Source organism: Chionomys nivalis, chromosome 4 (genome assembly GCF_950005125.1).
Source record: "Chionomys nivalis chromosome 4, mChiNiv1.1, whole genome shotgun sequence".
In the NCBI taxonomy this organism is placed as follows: Eukaryota; Metazoa; Chordata; class Mammalia; order Rodentia; family Cricetidae; genus Chionomys; species Chionomys nivalis.
Window position 1 is genome coordinate 36,103,971 of NC_080089.1, and position 18,484 is coordinate 36,122,454.

The following is an 18,484-nucleotide window of genomic DNA, read 5'->3' on the forward strand; positions in this document are numbered from 1 at the left end:
AGCTTAGAACTCAATATATAGACCAGCCTGGCCTTAAACTCACAGAGATCCACCTGCCTCTGCCTGCCTAGTGCTGGGATTAAAGGTGTGTACTATCATGTTCTACAATATTCTTCTTATAACTCAGTCCTCTTCCACATTGTAAGGCCATTCATATCACTAATCCTTTACAAAGTGAAACCAAAATAAAGACACAGAACTAAAAATAGGGGTTATCTTTTGACCCTGAACCTTCTTCCTGTGTAATTATAGAAACGTACCAACAATAATAATACATTCAAATAAAAGGAATTCTTCTAAGATGGAGAAACAGACTTATTCATAAATGAAGAGCTACTCTGCTAGAAAACTACCTTCTCAAGGAGATGTAAGTCTGTCTCTTTGCTCCACAAGACTAAATCCTAAAGCCTCACTAGTACAGTCTCAGCCTTTGTTCATACTGTTTTCCTGTTCAACATTTTCCATGACTCCCATTTCATAACTCTGAAAGAATTATTCCTTACCAATTAATTTAACAAGGTTTGGGAATATAGCTCAGTTGGTAGGATGCTTGCATGGCATAAACCCTTGGCTGGATACTCAGCATGGCAGCTCACACCTGGGATCCCAGCCCCCCAGGAGGCAAAAGTAGGGAGTCCAGAAGTTCAGGGTCATCCTTGGCTACAGAGACTTCATGACCAACCTGAGCTACATAGATTCTATCTTCTCATCTCCAATGATAATGATAATAATAGGAAGAAGAATTTAACATTTCTTACTGCAATATTTACTGGATGTTTTTTCATACCTCAAGCCCATAGGCCCCAGTTTAAATTTATCCTCTATTTATGTATCTCTTTCTTGGGAGATGTGTTTAACAGTACTTCATTCATTTGGAAGCACAAGCCACAGATTTAGGTATCATCCTTAAATCCCTCTCTTAAAACTACCTTCTACTCTTTACCATCTTGGCCTACTCATGTGTGACAGGCCATGTTAAACATTTCTAAAAATTAGGCAAAGGAGCCACCAAATCTGGGACAAAGCCCCAGTTTTGCCACTGGTTAGATGTAATCTTATGTTAGGCAGATCACTTAGAACAAAAGCGATAAAATCTACCTTATCAAGTCATTGAAATGAGCAAATGAGCTAATACTTCTAAAGCATCCAATGTCATACCTAATGGTGTAAACATTCAACAACTGCTGGTTACTGCTACCATGAATGATGTTTGAACCAACTGATCCCAGTAGTACTGCAACTAACTCCCAATTAGGGTTTAATCCATACTTTTAAAATTAATTTCATTCTCTTCTTGTCTTATTTCAACAAACTCCTAGCAGCTAGTCTTATCTATTCCCATAATGCCTCTAATTGGGCTCCTGACTGTTCTCAGTATAAAGTCCAACTTCCTCCTGACACACTAAGCTCTTTATGATTTTGTCTTTATGTCTTAAGGCTCAAATCTTGCCATTTATTTACCTCTGATTACATTAGAAATATCATATTGTCTCAAATCACCACTTCTGCAATGCTAGTCCTTTAACCTACAATTCCCGTCCCCATTCAAATTCCATCTTTATCTCATGCCATTCCTAGTAATTCCTCAATACTGAGGTTTAGGAAGTCTCCCCTTTCTGCCACCCAGGCTCTCAACTTTAGTTTAAAACCAGTTTCTGTGCTCTCACATATTCTTTTGTTTCTTATAATAACACTAACACCTACTGAAAATGCATCATGTTCCAGACACCGTGTCAAATCATTTAGATAAGATACTGTCTTATTTTAATCAGCATAACACCTTTACAGAGGTCCATCATGTTATCCTCATTATATAAGGAGGTAGGAGCCATCTGGGAGTGGAGCCTTGTAACTCTTATTACAAAGCATGATGGTGATCTACTTATTTACCTTTTCCCTATTCCTCAGCCAAATCTACCCTATAGGTTTCTACATGGGATGTACTCACTCATATTTGGTTTCTAGCCATAAATAAAGGACATTGAGCCTATAATTCATGATCCTAGAGAAACTAAATAAGAAGGTGAACCCAAAGAAAAACATATAGGCATCCTCCTGAATATTAACCTTCATCAGGTGATGAAAGGAGACAGAGGCAGAGACCCACATTGGAGCACCGGACAGAAATCTCAAGGTCCAAATCAGGAGCAGAAGGAGAGAGAGCACAAGCAAGGAACTCAGGACTGCGAGGGGTGCACCCACACACTGAGACAATGGGGATATTCTATTGGGAACTCACCAAGGCCAGCTGGCCTGGGTCTGAAAAAGCATGGGATAAAACCAGACTCGCTGAACAGAGCGGACAATGAGGACTACTGAGAACTCAAGAACAATGGCAATGGGTTCTTGATCCTATTGCACGTAATGGCTTTGTGGGAGCCCAGGTAGTTTGGATGCTCACCTTAATAGACCTGGATGGAGGTGGGTGGTCCTTGGACTTCCCACAGGGCAGGGAACCCTGATTGCTCTTAGGGCTGATGAGGGAGGGGGACTTAATTGGGGGAGGGGGAGGGAAATGGGAAGCGGTGGCGGGGAGGAGGCAGAAATCTTTAATAAATAAATTAATTAATAAAAAAAGAAAAAAAAAGAAAATTCTAACTGTGTTTGTCATTTCTCATATCCCTAAATATAACACACCTAACAATAAGTAGTAGCACAATAAGCAGCTGATAAATTAATGGAAACCACATAATTTCATTCTTATAAGTGGGCAAAGAGAAGCAAATCAATTCATGCTTACAAAACCAATCCATGATTATTTTTGAAAGTGTTTTTTGCATTCAAGTTAAAACACACAACCTCCATCAAAGAATGCATTGTAAGGAAGGGCCGCTTGTTCATCCCTGCAGCCCGGCTAGCTTACACTCGAAATAACCACACAGAAACTGTATTAATTAAAATACTGCTTGGCCATTAGCCCTAACTTCTTATTGGCTAACTCTTACATATTAGTTTAACCCATCTGTGTATCACCACGTAGCAGTGGCTTACCAGAGATTCTAACCGGCGTCCATCTCAGGCAGAGGATCCATGACTTCCCTCTGACTGCTTTCTTCCTACCAGCATTCAGTTCTGTTTTCCCCACCTAAGTTCTGCTCTATCAAAAGGCCAAGGCAGTTTCTTTATTCATTAACCAATGAAAGCAACAGATAAATAGAAGGACCGCCTACAATGCATATTTGATTTCTTAAACAAACAGAAAGAAAAAAAATTAACCTATTTGTCAACAACATGATTTTAAGTCTGATGCCACCTGCAAAACAACCAGCACCTTTCACACTATTTTCTGAGTATAAATCTAGGAGAAGAGGAAGATTATCCAGTAGAAAACAGTGATTAAAAACCTTTTTTTTTTCTTTAAAAGTCAGTGTCTTGCTAAATAAAAATTCTCCATTGATTATGCCATGTGTCATAAGATTTAGGTTAGGCATCAAACCTACAGGAGAGAAATATTGGTTCAGTGAAATAAATTGAGCTAAATACATTTCTATTCTGTCTTTAACCTGATGGACACACAAAGAACTAGAAGATAGCTCTGATGTTGATCAGACCATAATTATGGCTAAAAGAAAGATAAATCTAGCATAGGTATTACAGACTTCCTCAAAGCCAATATCCTTACTTATTGAGTAAGATTATATAAGAACAGTTCTAAAGAACATTAAGAACATAAAGATTGAAGCTATAGATGCAGTACTGTTAGTTGATTTCTTGCCTAGCATACACAAAGTTTTGTGTTCAATCCATGCACGCCTGCAGTCTCAGCAACTGAGATGTAGAGGCAGGAAGATCAGGAGTTCAAAGTAATTTTCAACTACATAATCAACATGTCTTTAATCCTAGCACTTGGGAGGCAGAGGCAGGTGGATCTCTGTGAGTTCAAGGCCAGTCTGGGACAGGCTCCAAAGCTACAGAGAAACCCTGTCTCAAAAAAACAAAAGAAATAAAAAAAAAAAAAAAAAAGAATTTCTAGCATCATCTACCAAGGCCCTGAACACACTTCAGCAATTTTGTACTACATAATTATCTGAAACACATTCCCAGAATTAATGATTATGAAATCGAAATATCAAATCTGAAAAATGTTGAAAATCTTCTATATCCTGAAGGTCAAATATTCAAATCAATGTTGAATTTTTATGGAAAACTAAAATAAGCACATTCATTTCATTAGTATGAAAATTTACTCTTGTCTTTAATATGTGGCAAAAGTTTATACCAAAGAAATAAATATATACTACTTATAAAACTGTGTGCCCAGAGTTGCATAAAAATGGGTACTGAGAATGAAATGTTAAGAAGTCTTGCCCTATGGTGTAGGAAGTCCTTCTGTATATGTGTTGCTTTTATTGGCTAACGAATAAAGAAGTTGGCCTGTGATAGGGCAGAGTAGAGCTGGGCAGGGGGGAAGCTGAATGCTGGGAGAAAGAAGGCAGAGTTGTGAGATGCTATGGAGCTGCCAGAGGGGAAAGATGCCAGCTGGAACCTTGCTGGTAGGTCATGAGCCTCATGGTAAACTATAAAATAATGGAGATGGGTTAATTCTAGATCTAAGAGCTAGCTAGCAATACACTTAAGTGATTGACCAGGCAATGGTTTAAATAATATAGTTTCCGAGTGATTATTTTGTGGTCTGGGCAGCCAGGAACGCGTAGCGGCCTCCTACTACAGCCCTAGATGATGCCTGCTCCACTCTCAGCAATATAATCAACATTTTTGGTCTCCTTTTCTCCATCTGTCTGTCCTCTATTTATTAAACATTGTGGCAGTGATACAGACTCCTTACTGTGATTTTTACAAATGTCAGATACAATACCAACTCCTTTATATATATATTTCTCAATTTCTTTTTTTTAATTTTTATTTATTTATTATGCATACAATATTCTGTCTGTGTGTATGCCTGCAGGCCAGAAGAGAGCACCAGACCTCATTACAGATGGTTGTGAGCCACCATGTGGTTGCTGGGAATTGAACTCAGGACCTTTGGAAGAGCAAACAATGCTCTTAACCGTTGAGCCATCTCTCCAGCCCTATATTTCTCAATTTCATTCAATTATCACACCACAAGATGGGTATTATCTCCATCTCAGATGGTCAGGGAGACAGCCTGGTGGATAGAGTGCCTGCAAGCAACAGGACCTGTGTAAAAGCCAGAGGTGGTAACCCCAGCACTGGGGAATGGATTCATGAGGATTCAAGGGGCTAGCCTAGCTAAAAAAAAAAAAGTCAAACTCTAGGTTCTGTGAAGGACTCCGTCTCAAAAACTAAGGTGGAGAGTGACAGAGGTAGACACTTGACATCACTCATGTCTGACCTCTATATGCCCTACTCCCCCACCCCAACACAGTTAAGATCATACTTAATGGTGGGAAATTTAAACTTCCTTTCTAAGATTAGGAGCAACCAAGAATGGTCCTTCAACCATTTTCTATCAACATTGCATCAGAAGTTTCAGCAAATGCAATCAGACAAGAAAAGGAAATAAAGGTTAGAGACTAGGAAAAAAATGTCTTTGTTTAAAGATGATATATTCTCCGGGCAGGGGTGGCACAAGCTTTAATCCCAGCACTCGGTTGGCAGAGGCAGGCAGATCTCTGTGAGTTTGAGGCCACCTGGTCTACGAGAACTAGTTCCAGGACAGGCTCCAAAGCTACAGAGAAACCCTGTCTCAAAAAACAAACAAAAAACAAAAAAACGAAAAGATGATATATTCATCTACATTGAAATTCTAAAAGAATCATCAAAAACATTCTTGAAACAAATAGTAACAACAGGATTATATAAAAAGTCATTTTCCTACATGTCAATAAGGAACAGAGAAAAAGCAGATTATAAAAAATTATATATATATATGTTAGTAATCAAGAAAGAAAGAAAGAAAGAAAGAAAGAAAGAAAAGAGAAGAGAAGAGAAGAGAAGAGAAGAGAAGAGAAGAGAAGAGAGATCTATAAAAAGTCATTTTCCTACATGTCAATAAGGAACAGGGAAAAAGCAGTTTGTAAAAAATTTTATATGTGTGTGCGTGTGTTAGTAATCAAGAAAGAAAGAAAAAGAGAAGAGAGAGAGAGAGAGAGAGAAAGTAGAGCTGGAGAGATAGAGATGGCTCAGTAGTTTTAAGAGCACTGGCCACTCTTCCAGAGGACTCTGCTTTGATTCCCAGCACCCACACGGTGGGTTACAACTGTCTATAACTCCAATTTCAGGGGATTTGACTCCCACTTCTGGCCTATGTAGGCAACAGGCATGTATGCATGTGATATATAGACATATATGTAAACAAACACTCATACACACAAAATAAATCAATTTTTAGAAAAACATAAAAAATTATAATGGTAAGTACTGTTGACATGCTAATTCTCCCAGTCTTTTCTACAGATCATGGAATTCCAGTGCAATTCAGCAAGTAATCTTATGGACACAGATACACTAATTCTAAAGTTTGTAAAGAGATAAGATACCTTTTTTAGATACCTTGTAAAGATACAATCTAAGAGGAGAAAAATGAAAGAGGGCTAAAGCTTCAAACTTACTAAACACTTAAAATAATTAAGACTATGTAGTATTTGCAAAAGGAGTGAACAAATAGATCAATAAAATAGAACAGAGATTTTAGATATGGAAGTACATAAATGCAGTCAACTGACCTTTCACAAAGGGGCAAAAGTAACACAATGAAGAAAAGACAGTCTTTTCAGTAAGTGCTGCTGGGAAAATCTGAGTATCTTCATACAAAAATTATTTTAAACAAAGACCTTATATTTTGTATAAAAACTTAATTCAAACTGTACACTCAAGCATGATAGCACTTATTTTTAATCCCAGAGATTCAGTGGCTAACACAGAAAGATTATGAGTTCAAGACCAATCTGAACTGTATAGCAAGAATCTATTTTTAAAAAATCACAAAACAAACAACAAAAACTCACCTCTAAACTAGGCACGTGAGATCAAGAACTGTAATCTCAGCACTGAGAGGTGCAGATAGGAGGGGCAGCAGTTTGGGATCATTCTTAGATACAGTGAGTTCCAAACAAGTCTGGGCTTTGTCTTAAAAGGCAATAATAAAAGCCCCTCAAAATGGATTATAGAGCCAAACATAAAAACCATATAGTTCCTAGAAGATGATTTAGATATGGCAGAATTAATCCATGAGAAAGAAATGATAAACTAGACCATTAAAATTTTCTGTTCTGAAAAAGGAATTGTCAAAAGAATGAGAAGACATGACAGAAACTGAAAAGAAAGTATTTAAAAAGATTTTACAAAGATCTTAAACTCAACATATACATAAAAATTCTCAAAGTCAAAATAAGGAAACAATGTCATTAAAAACAGAGAAATAGAGCTGGTGTATCACCTCTCCTGACTTGTATGCATGGTTCTGGAGGAGAAAGTAAACATCAGTATCACCCAGCTATAGACCTGCTTGCAAGGTATACTGATGCAACAGTGGCGCAACTGCTATGGGAGTAACCAATCGCTTCTTGATTTGTTTTAAGGCCCACTTTATAGGACAGAAGTCATGCCTGACACTGCTAAAGTGACCAAGAACCTGAGACTAGACAGGCCATGAGCCCAGAGGAAAACATAGTACTATTACTCTGCTAAAAGAACATAGCAAAGAAATGGTACCTAATGATACATTGTTATACCCATAGGGCAGACATCACTCAACTCTCATCAGAGAAGATTCTTCCTGCAATAAATGAAAATTAATATGGAGATCCACAAATAGACAATGTGCAGAGAGTGAGAGACTTTAGAACAGTTAGCCCTAAATAAGATGTCTTTACAAAACTGCTGTGGGATAATGCTCTTGTACACTGTAAAGATTTGTCACTCATATTAGTTTAATAAATGCTGATTGTCCAGTAGCCAGGCAGGAAGTATAGGCAGGGCAATGAGACTAGGGAAGAGGAAAGGCAGAGAGTCAGTCACCAGCCAGAAACAGAGGAAGCAAGATGAGAATGCCTTACTAAGAAAAGGTACGAAGCCATGTGGCTAAACATAGACAAGAATTATGGATTGATTCAAGTTATAAGAGCTAGTTAATAATAAGCCTCAGTTAATAGATTGAACAGTTCATAATATAAGTCTCTGTGTGTTTCTTTGGGGCTGAACAGCTATGGGACTGGATGGGACAGAAACTTCCATCTACAAATGGTGACCAACATGGGACTCAAACCCATGACCCTGAGATTAAGAGTCTCATGCTCTACCAAGTGAGCTAGCTGGGCTCCACAAATTGCACCCAAATGTTTGGTAAGAATTTCCATATAAAGCCTGAGAAGGCTTTAGAAAAGGTTTCTAGACAAACAAGAACAGAGTCAAGTACAGTTTCTTGGTAACTGTCTTTTCCCCCGTTGGCTCTGTTGGCTGGTGGCAAGCAAAGGTGCGATTCCTTTAAGAGAGGTTTCCTGATTCAGTATTAGCAGCAAAAACTGCATGGTGGCTCTTTTAAGAGGTCCTGCCACCATATACTTAAATGGTGTTCATGAGCAGCAGGCATCAAGTTTCTTGGTGGTGGCATGAACCCAGAAACTCCAGAGAGTATGGTTCCTGCCAATACTTCCACCATGAAGCTAGCCCTCAGGAAGTCAAGGAATAGGCCAAGCTAGTCACCAAAGCTGCCACCTTCATCCTAGCCATATGGCTTAGCAGATTAAAGATTTATGTGGTCAGACAATGTTAGAGCTATACCGGAAAGACAGATTCAGATAAAAAAAACGTGTTAAAAAAAATACATGTAGGCTTGGGAGAAAAAAGAAAAAGGAGAAAGCCCTTTAAAAAAAGAAATAGAGTAGTTAGGCATGGTGACACATGCTTTTAATCCCAGCACTTGGGAGGCAGAGGCAGGAGGTTCTCTGTGAGTTCCAGGCCAGCCTGCCTGGTCTACAGAGTGAATTCCAGAACGGCCAAAAATACACAGAGAAATTCTGTCTCAAAAAGATCAAGAATTAAAAATAAAAATAAGTAGAGATTTAAAATCCACATAAAGATGGAAAATAAATACACAGAGAATCTGAAAATTGTATGTTATTGTGTTTTAATTGTTTGACTGCTGAGTAAGGAGCAACAACTGCTAAAAGGCAGTTGATGATAAATGCTGCTGGATTAATCCAACCTTTATATTTTGAAAATGCCTTGACTTCAAAATTTAAGTCAAAAGATGTGTTACTTTGGGAGAGAGATTCTGCTTTTATTTCCATAGGAAATAAGAGGCTGTAAATTCATTCTGAGTGAAGAAAAATATCAGGTTTGATTGAGGAAGATCTCCTGAAAAAAATCTCTGATAGGAGTGGACATCCCAGATGATTCAACGTTTTCGCGCATCTGTGCTGCAGCTTCCTCAGAGTTCTACATCCAGAAAGCCTCAAGACTACTGGCTGAGATGATCCAGCCTCACAGAAAACTCCAGTCAGGACTTGACCATAACCCTAAATTTTCTTTCGATCCTCATAAGATTACCAGTGCCCCCAATCAGCAGGAAGTAGCCTAGGAAACTACACCCACATTCCCAAAAAATGGATAATAGGTGCTTGTCTTTGTTTAGTGTGTTGGTTACAAGTTGTTATGCATAATGGTCAGGAAAAGAGCTAAACAAACGAGATTAGATTCAGGATTTTTGTTTTGAAAAGAAAAAAAAAGGAGAAATGCTGTGCAATAACACTTTTGTACACTGTAAAGATTTGTCACTCCTATTAGTTTAATAAAATGCTGATTGTCCAGTAGCCAGGGAGGGAGTATAGGCAGGTGATCAGACTAGGAGAATTCCAGGAAGAGGAAAGGTAGAGAGTCAGTCACCAGCCAGACACAGAGGAAGCAAGATGAGAATGCCTTGCTGAAAAAAAGGTACCAAGCCATGTGGCTAAACATAAACAAGAATTATGGGTTAATTTAAGTTATAAAAGCTAGTTAATAATAATCCAGAGCTAAAAGGTCCAACAGTTTATAATTAGTATAAGCCTCTGTGTATTTCTTTGAGATTGAATGGCTGAAGGACCAGGCAGGACAGAAACATCCGTCTACACCAAACCCCTCCCCTTAAGGCCCAGAGGTCTACGTAAAGGGAAGGCAGAAAGACTGTAAGAGCCAGCCAGAAGTAGGGGAAGACTCTAAAGCAAAAACATTTTCTAAACATAAGGCTGAAACACATATGATCTCATAGAGACTATGAAAGCAAGCACAGGATCTGCACAGGTTCAAACCAGAAAATTCCACAACTGAGAAGGGGATATGGGCATAAAGTCCCACTCTTAACCAAGAAGTTATTTGCAACTGATACATGATAGGAAATAAAAAGCTAGATTTTTCAAATGGAGTCTCACTGGGTGTATCAACCAACTCAAGGGCAGGCCCCATGCTCAGGACCACACACACACACATACACACACAACATGGATTTTTGAGCACTTTTTGGTGTGTGTGTCTTTTTTTTTTTTTTAAGTATGCTTTGATTTTTTTTTTTAGGTTTGTTTTAAGAGAGAGAGAACACAAAGTTGGGTTGATAGGGAGGTGGGAAGAATCTATGGGGAGCTGAAGAAAGGAAAGAATATGATCAAAATATATTGTATGAAAAAAACTAATAAAACTATAAAACTAAAAATAGAAACAAAAGACCTAAGTGAAAAATTGGCAACAGATCTGAATAAGCATAGCACCAAAGAAGATATACAGATGGCAAGTAAACATATGAAAAGATACTGCATGCCATAGATCATCAGGAAACTGAAAGTTACAACACTGAGATACTAACATATATACTTATAGAATGAAGAGTCCACAAACACTAACAAGGACATGATCCACATTTTGCCTATGATCCAGAAATCACATTCCTTCATATTTATTTATCTAAATGAGCCAGTAATTTATGCCCTCAGAAAAATTTACGTACTAGTTTGTTATAGTAGCTTTATTCAAAACTGCCAAATCTTATTAGCAACAAAGATGTCCTTCAACATGTCAAATGATAATGTAAAACAGGGATACATCAAGATGGCAGATTATTAATTAATTTTTTTATTATATATTTTTTAAAACAGCTATTTGGCTAACAAGTTGATTCAGCCAGTGAATGCTGAGAATGATTCTTAGAATGAAAAAAAACTGACTCTCACAAGTTGCCTTCTGACCTCCATGTGCATGAGAGCCCTTACACACACACACACACACACACACACACACACACACACACCATTTGTAAAAGAAACAGCTATCAACCCATGAAAAGGTGATGAAAGAAACTTAAATGCATATCAATAACTACAAGAAACTAACCTGAAAAGCTTGCACACACACCGGAGAAGGAAAACTCCCAAGGCCACATGAGAGGTAAGCTATTGCCAAGGTTAAGGGCCTTGAGAGGGAGGAAATGGCCCAGCACAGGTTTTCAAGGCAACGGAAATCATCTGTATAATATGTGTGTGAAGCCATTTCATTACTATATACTTGAATACACAAAATCAAGAATGAATCTTAAAGCATATCATGAAGTCTGGGTAATAGTGTGCTGATGTAGGCTATTCAAATGTAAAAAACTGAAGTAGTGGGAAAGTTGTGCATGTCTGGAGACAAGAGGTATATGAGAACTCTATTGCTCAATTTTGCTATGAACTAAAAATTGTTCTAAAAAATTAAGTGTATAAAAAAAATCAAAAAAAGACACAGTGGTGCAACTGTAATCCTAGCACTTGGAAGGTGATGCAGGAGACGACTACAAGTTTGAGGACAACTTACAGTGAGTTTCTACAGAGGAAGATTGCGTCTCCCAAAGAATATATATATATATACACGTGTGTGTGTGTGTGTGTGTGTGTACCTAATTATATCTTTAATACTTTAGATCAAAAGTGACTACTTCTAAGCTCAGAAGGCAAAACCATAAAATTGCTCCCTGATAATTTCTCCTCCTTTTTCCCTTTTTGGGGTAGTGAGTGGCATGGTAACTGGAGACTGAACCTAGGGCACCGTGAATGCTAAGGATATTTTACCACTGAGCAATACCTGAAGCCCAAACTTGATGTTTTCTAGCCCTTAGTCTTAGCAAGCATAACATTACCTTAGTAGTTATTTAAGCCTTAGAATGGGAATCAAAAGAACTTACTTTTCAATTCTTTTCTTTTGTTCTCTTTGTCTGTTTTGTTCTTTCACTTGCTCCCTCTCAATATCCATGAAAAGTCTCCTGTGTCTCAAGTATTGCTTTTGACGCTAAAGGAAAGAAGTTAAAATTATCTATCCTATTCACAGACAGCTTTGCAAAGGACAATATTCTTATTCTAAAGAGAAGAAAACTGTCAGATAATGAGGTTACATGTGATAAAGTCATCAACTTCCTCTGTATCAACAGCAGTACATACAATAAGAAAATTATGTTTTCAAGTACATAGCTACTCTGTTCATAGACAAACCAGTGAAAATGCAAATTTAATTTACCCTTAGTAAAAGCTGAAATAGTTAAAACATCATCTGAAGAAAAAACAGTGTATTAGTTTGACCTTAGTGTAGTCCACTTGTCAATAGTACCTGGGAAATTGTTATATTTGACATAATTAAGGTACATACTATATTTACTCTGTGTTCTCAAGCAGTATCATAAAAGGAGGGCCTCTGAGAAAGAAAGGCAGGCATTTTATAATAGAACAATAGCCCATTGAATCTGTAAAGACTAAAATCACATCACAAAGCCTACCACACATGATAAGAAGTGCAGAGGGATCAAGTCTATCAGGGTATCATGCTCATAAACAGAATGGACATAATAAAAGCAAGTGCTACTATACTATGCATGATCTGTTTATACCTTGGGATTTACATATTCTCTTTCAAGGACACAAGATACTCAAAGGGATGACATATCTACACATACACTACGTCAATATATGACTTCTTTGGTGAAAGAACCTTAATCTGAAGAATGACTCTCATTATTGAAGGTGCATCAAAAAATATTTCTCATCTGACATCAGCCCATGACCAGGATTTAAAACTGGTCGAGTACTTTTTACCTGAAGAGGAAAAGAAGCCATACATTTAAAGTACTCCTTTAAGTAAGCTAGAGTGGAAAATATACACAGATAGAGAAATTCACTTGGATCAAACATGTGCATCTCAAAACCTACGAGCCTAAAAGAAAAGTTAAGCATATTATAATGTCTTAACATCTTTGGAATTTCTGTTTTTATTCATTTCTTTCTTTTTAAAAAAGTATTTATTTTTATGTGTATGGATGTTTTGTCCACCTGTATGACTGTTCAACATGTGTCTGTACACTGCAGTGTCCAGAGAGGAGAGGGTTGGATTTTCTAGGACTGGAGTTTCAGATGATTGTGAGTCACCATGTGGATGATGGGAACTGAACCCAGGTCCTTTGGAAGAGCAGTCAGTGACAGTGCTCTTAACTGCTGAACCATCTCTCCAGGTCTCTAGTCTTTTTTTAATATTAATATTTTTTAACACACTTATTTTCTCTGTAAGGCACATAACAGCCTTCCCCTCCCTCTGCTCCTTATACTAGGAGTTGAATCCACACTACAACCTTTCTATACTTGGAAGTAATAGTATATTAGCAGAATAGTTGAGGGGGTATCTTAACCAGAGAAATCACCAATTTTTTTAAAAAGCACTAAAAATGCATCAAATATGGCACCAAATAAATTGCAAAAAGCTGCTTGTTTGTGATATGGAACTGAAACAGTCCAGCTGACAGAATACATTTTGGGTTACTCAAATATTTCGTATCTTTTGTGCATGTTAGCAAAGTGTTTTGCCTGTGATGATGCCTATGTACCATCTGCAAACAGTGCCCTGAAGAGGCCAGAAGACATCAGATCCCTTGGGACTAGAGATACAGATAGTTGTGAGACCCCCATTTAGGTGCTGAGAATCGAACTTAGGTTCTCTCAAAGGGTCAGCTCCAGAATTTCTGTTGTTTTAATGAGTTAAAATAGTGAACTACTTCCAACATCACAGAGAATTCAGAAGCATACCTCTTTCCTGTCTTCTTCTTGATCCACTCCAGACTGAAAGGCCAGTGAAGCATGGTATTTGCTCAGTCCCGACCGATACTCCTCATAAACCTGCTACAAAATTCAATTTACAAAAGTGACAAAATTGCTAAAAGTTCTGTGAATCCTCTTCATGTGTCTGACTACTGACTCTTCCTGGAACTGGCATGGCTAGAAGAAACTGGGGCTCATTACCTACTATATCTTCTAAAAGATTCAGGCTATTTTATGTCAAGTAATAATTTCTACTTTAAAAAAATAGTTTAAAATTCTTTATTTTAAAGTTATTTATCTTTAGTACCAGAATCAGGACTAAGGAACTAGACTGTCCCTGGCAACAGGATTTTTTGCAGGAGATGAAAATGTTCTTATCTTGACTGTGGTATGTTTGCCAACCCTGTGAAAACTCACAAATACCAAACTGTACAGGTAGCTAATCTTTATTATTTGTACTCACCATCATATTTACAAACTTGTCTACACGTTCAAATCTATACGGAACCTCAACACTCACAGTGCTTATGTAGTCCTTGGCAGACATGCAGAGACATGAAAGATCTGAGTAATGAAACATGCATGCTGCCAGCTGGGACTCTGTTTCAGCTCTCATAACATAAATAAGCATCCTTTATGCAATCTACATGGTAGCAAACTTGATGTGTTTTTGTGCTATCTGTTGGTGATTTCACTGGTTAAGATGACCCTCTCCCCACAGTATATTGCTGATATATTATCACTCCAAAGGATAGAAAAGTTGTGGTGTATATTAATTTCTTAGCACAAGACACACGTGCACTGGGGGTGGGGTGCTATTGTTAGGATATGCCTTGCAGAGATAATACATGTTAGATTAGTTTTGTTTACGTTTGAGTTAGTGATGCTGCCAGCTGAGATCAATGTTAAGGAATCAACGACACATATTTTCCTTTTGTGGTGCTGGGAATGAAAACTGGGTGTTTGTGCATGTGAAGCAAACACTCTACTGCTGACCCCACAGAACCATATAAATTAAATCAGAATCTTTAAACAGAAATATCTAAACCAAATACAGCATGTATATTAACTAAATGACCATAAATAAGCCCTGGTACATATGATCAAAAGCACTAAATAAGGAAAGCAAGGTCATACTGGGGAAAAGACAGTCTCTTCAACAAATTGTATTGGGAAATGGCTATTCACATGCAAAAAAAAAATGAAGGTAGGCCCTTAGCATATGCCATCTACAAAAATTAACTCAACATGAATCAGATCAAGAGATGCAAACATAAGAAAGCACACTACAGAATGCCTTGAAGAGGGGAAAGCTATTTAACACCAGATCAGGCAATTTCTTGAATATGATACTAAATATAGGTAATGTTAGAAAAAACTAAAATTAACTTTAGTAATACTTGCGAATACGAGTGAATACTCTCGGAGTAAAAAGGTAACAGGAAATAGAAAAAAATCTCAAATCTGATATGCTTGGAATATGAAATGCTACCCCCATCTGTTCATATACAAGTACCCAGCTATAGGTGCTACTTTGGCAGGCTTTGAAATGTTTATGAGGTAGGGCCTACTTGGAGAAAGTAGCCCATTGGGAGTGACTTTCAAAGACATACTGGGCCTCCACTCCCTTCCTCTCTTTCCCTCTACCATGACTTGAACACCCCTTTCTTCCACATATTTCTGCCACAGTGATATTCTGCCCAAGAACGTGGGACCAAGCAACCTGAAGTAAACCTCAAAATCAAGAACCACAATAGCCGGGCGATGGTGGTGCACGCCTTTAATCCCAGCACTCGGGAGGCAGAAGCAGGCGGATCTCTGTGAGTTCGAGACCAGCCTGGTCTACAGAGCTAGTTCCAGGACAGGCTCCAAAGCCACAGAGAAACCCTGTCTCGAAAAACCAAAAAACAAAACAAAACAAAACAAAAAAACAAAACACAATAAGCTATCACCCCAGAGACCAGAAGTACTATACACCTAAAACTACAATTCAATTAAGTCATGCACACACTAGAAGTTGGTTAACTGAAACTGAATCAGTTAACTCACAGATAGATTTTCACTGTGTCTGTTTTGCCTTGCTCTCTTATGACCCACTTTTCAAATAGTTAACACTAAAGTCAGCCTCACCAAAAAAAAAAAAAAAAAAAAAAAAAGGAAAAACATCCAAGAAAGTCCCCGACAAGATGACTTCCTACTTTCCTACTATTAGCATTAGGTTTACAGAAACCACAAACACCTGCTATTCCTGGTGACTTATGGAAAGCATCAAAACCACATCAACACAATTATAAGAATTAATTGCCAAGCTAGGTGTAGGAGCCCCATAGAAAACACTTGCCTAGCATGCACGAGGCCCTGGGTGTCCCAGCACAAACACACAAAAGCATTCATCATCAGTACAGAGCTCACCTGACTATAGCTGAAGTCTGTAACCTCTGACAAGATGAAACCTGGGTGTGAAAGCCTTCCATCTCACATTCGCTAGTTTGTTACCGGTAAAGCTTCTTCCATCACTGTCTCTCTAGTTACTGCCTTCAGCAGCAGAATGGGACATTTCACAGTTATATACTCCTGGTCAGTACAGCAATGCAGGAAACAACCCAAGTGTCCATGGGTGGATGAATAAATGAACAAAACGCAACACACACACACACACACGCACACAAATACTATTAATGACTTTAAAGTGAAAAAACTGTACTAAGCTGTAGCATTATGCTAAGCAAAGCAGGACAATCACAAGAGGACAAATACTGTAGGAAGTCACATCATGAGGTACTTAAAACAGTCAGACTCAGATTGAAGCAGGAAGGTAAGGAGGAGGGAGTGGGAGACTTTTATTTAATTGATATAGAGTTCTTGATAGGCTTTCAGATTTATAAGGTGAGAAAAAGTTCTAGAAATAGATGGGTGGCAGGCTACATATCTCTCAATGTGACGGTACTTATGCCACTGGAACGTATATTTGAAGAGGCTTAAAGTGAGCTGAGTGGTAGCCTATACCTATAATCCTAATATTTAGAGACTGTGGCAAGTTTTCATGCTCAATGTCAATCTGGGCTAAATATGGATACTGTTTCCAAATGTCAAAAATATGTTTATATTATAAATACAATTATTTAAATGCTAAATTTTGTATTTACAACAATTTAAAAAAGTTAAACATCCATTTATTGTGGGGGAGGAGGCAGATTAGCATGTCAAAGAGCATGTGTGGAGGTCACAGGACAACATTCAGGAGTTAGTTTTTCCTTCTACTGTGATGTTCCTAAGATCCTCAGAGATCAGAGAGATCACAGCAAAAGGCCCCTAACTTCTGAGCTATCTCACCAGGCCTTCACCACAAGTTTTAAAAGCACCTACATTCAGATGTACTTAAATGCTTACGAAATACTACAAAAATACATACACTAACATGATTAATGCTGGGAAGAGAATTGGAATTTTAGAATTAGGATTTCGAGGAAGGGCCTTAATGGGGGACTCATACTTTTTCTGTATACTTTTTGAGGGGTCTGAGGGAGGCTTCACTCCATGTACCCAAGCAGGCCTCAAACTAGATACCTATGTAGCATAGGATGACCATGCAGTTTGGTCCTCCTGCCTCCACCTTTCCAATGTTCCAACTACAGGCCTCCAACATCTCATCCAGTTTATGCAGGGCTGGGCATCAAACCACAGGCTTATTCATGTACAAATCAATCAAGCACTCTACCAACATCCCCAGTCTTCCTGTGTACTTCTAGTGTTTAAATGCTCTACGAGAATTTATCCATGTATTATATTTATATATCCCAACATTTTGTTTTAAAAGTTTTACAAGATTTTCATCATACATTACAAGAAGCACAGAATTACTTTTTTATATTTCATTTTTCTTTCCCACATTTATTTTTTTTTTTTTCATTTTAAACTGATCCATTGATAAAATCACCTCCCAGGCACTTCTGATAAGGCCTACAGCATTTTTGCTTTTCACAGTCTGAGGAGGAGGGTAGGTTTGGAGCAGTGTCACTGGCTTCCAATGAGTAAATATAATAGAAGTTAGAGACACAAAATGCTAGAAATACCTCCAAAAGAGTACCAGTATAACTAAATATTTTTATTTCTTTACTACACATAAAAATCAATTTATTATCAGTTTAATATGTGAAGTTTAAAAAGCCAGCTGCAGAACAATCAATATAATACAACGTCATTAAATAAAAATAATAGGATATGCAATCCAATCAAAAATTTATCTGTATGCATGTGTATGCAAATTAGGTGGTCTAGACTGGTGAACTTTAAACTGTTGATAGTAGATATGTCTGGAGAAAAGGAAAGGCTGAGGAAATAGAAAATGGAAAGGTAACCGATCTTCACGCTATCAATACTTTCTACGTTTAAAACTGCATTGAAAAATTCATTAAAATGAATTCTCCTAACTGATCACTTTGGGGGCACTAAAAATTAAATTGGTATCTATAAATAAC

At 37.8% G+C, this 18,484-nt stretch overlaps 1 protein-coding gene across 3 annotated transcripts in view; it reads right to left on the reverse strand.

The window, feature by feature from the left end:
- The window catches only part of Ccdc15 (coiled-coil domain containing 15), a 72,284-nt gene that overhangs the window by 19,813 nt on the left and 33,987 nt on the right, over positions 1 to 18,484 (reverse strand). For all 3 annotated transcript variants that reach the window (XM_057768198.1, XM_057768197.1, XM_057768196.1), the window contains 2 exons: positions 13,995 to 14,087; positions 12,113 to 12,216 (listed from right to left, as the gene is read on the reverse strand). In XM_057768198.1, coding sequence (XP_057624181.1) covers positions 12,113 to 12,216; positions 13,995 to 14,087 — 197 coding nt within the window. The remainder of the gene's footprint in view (positions 1 to 12,112; positions 12,217 to 13,994; positions 14,088 to 18,484) is intronic.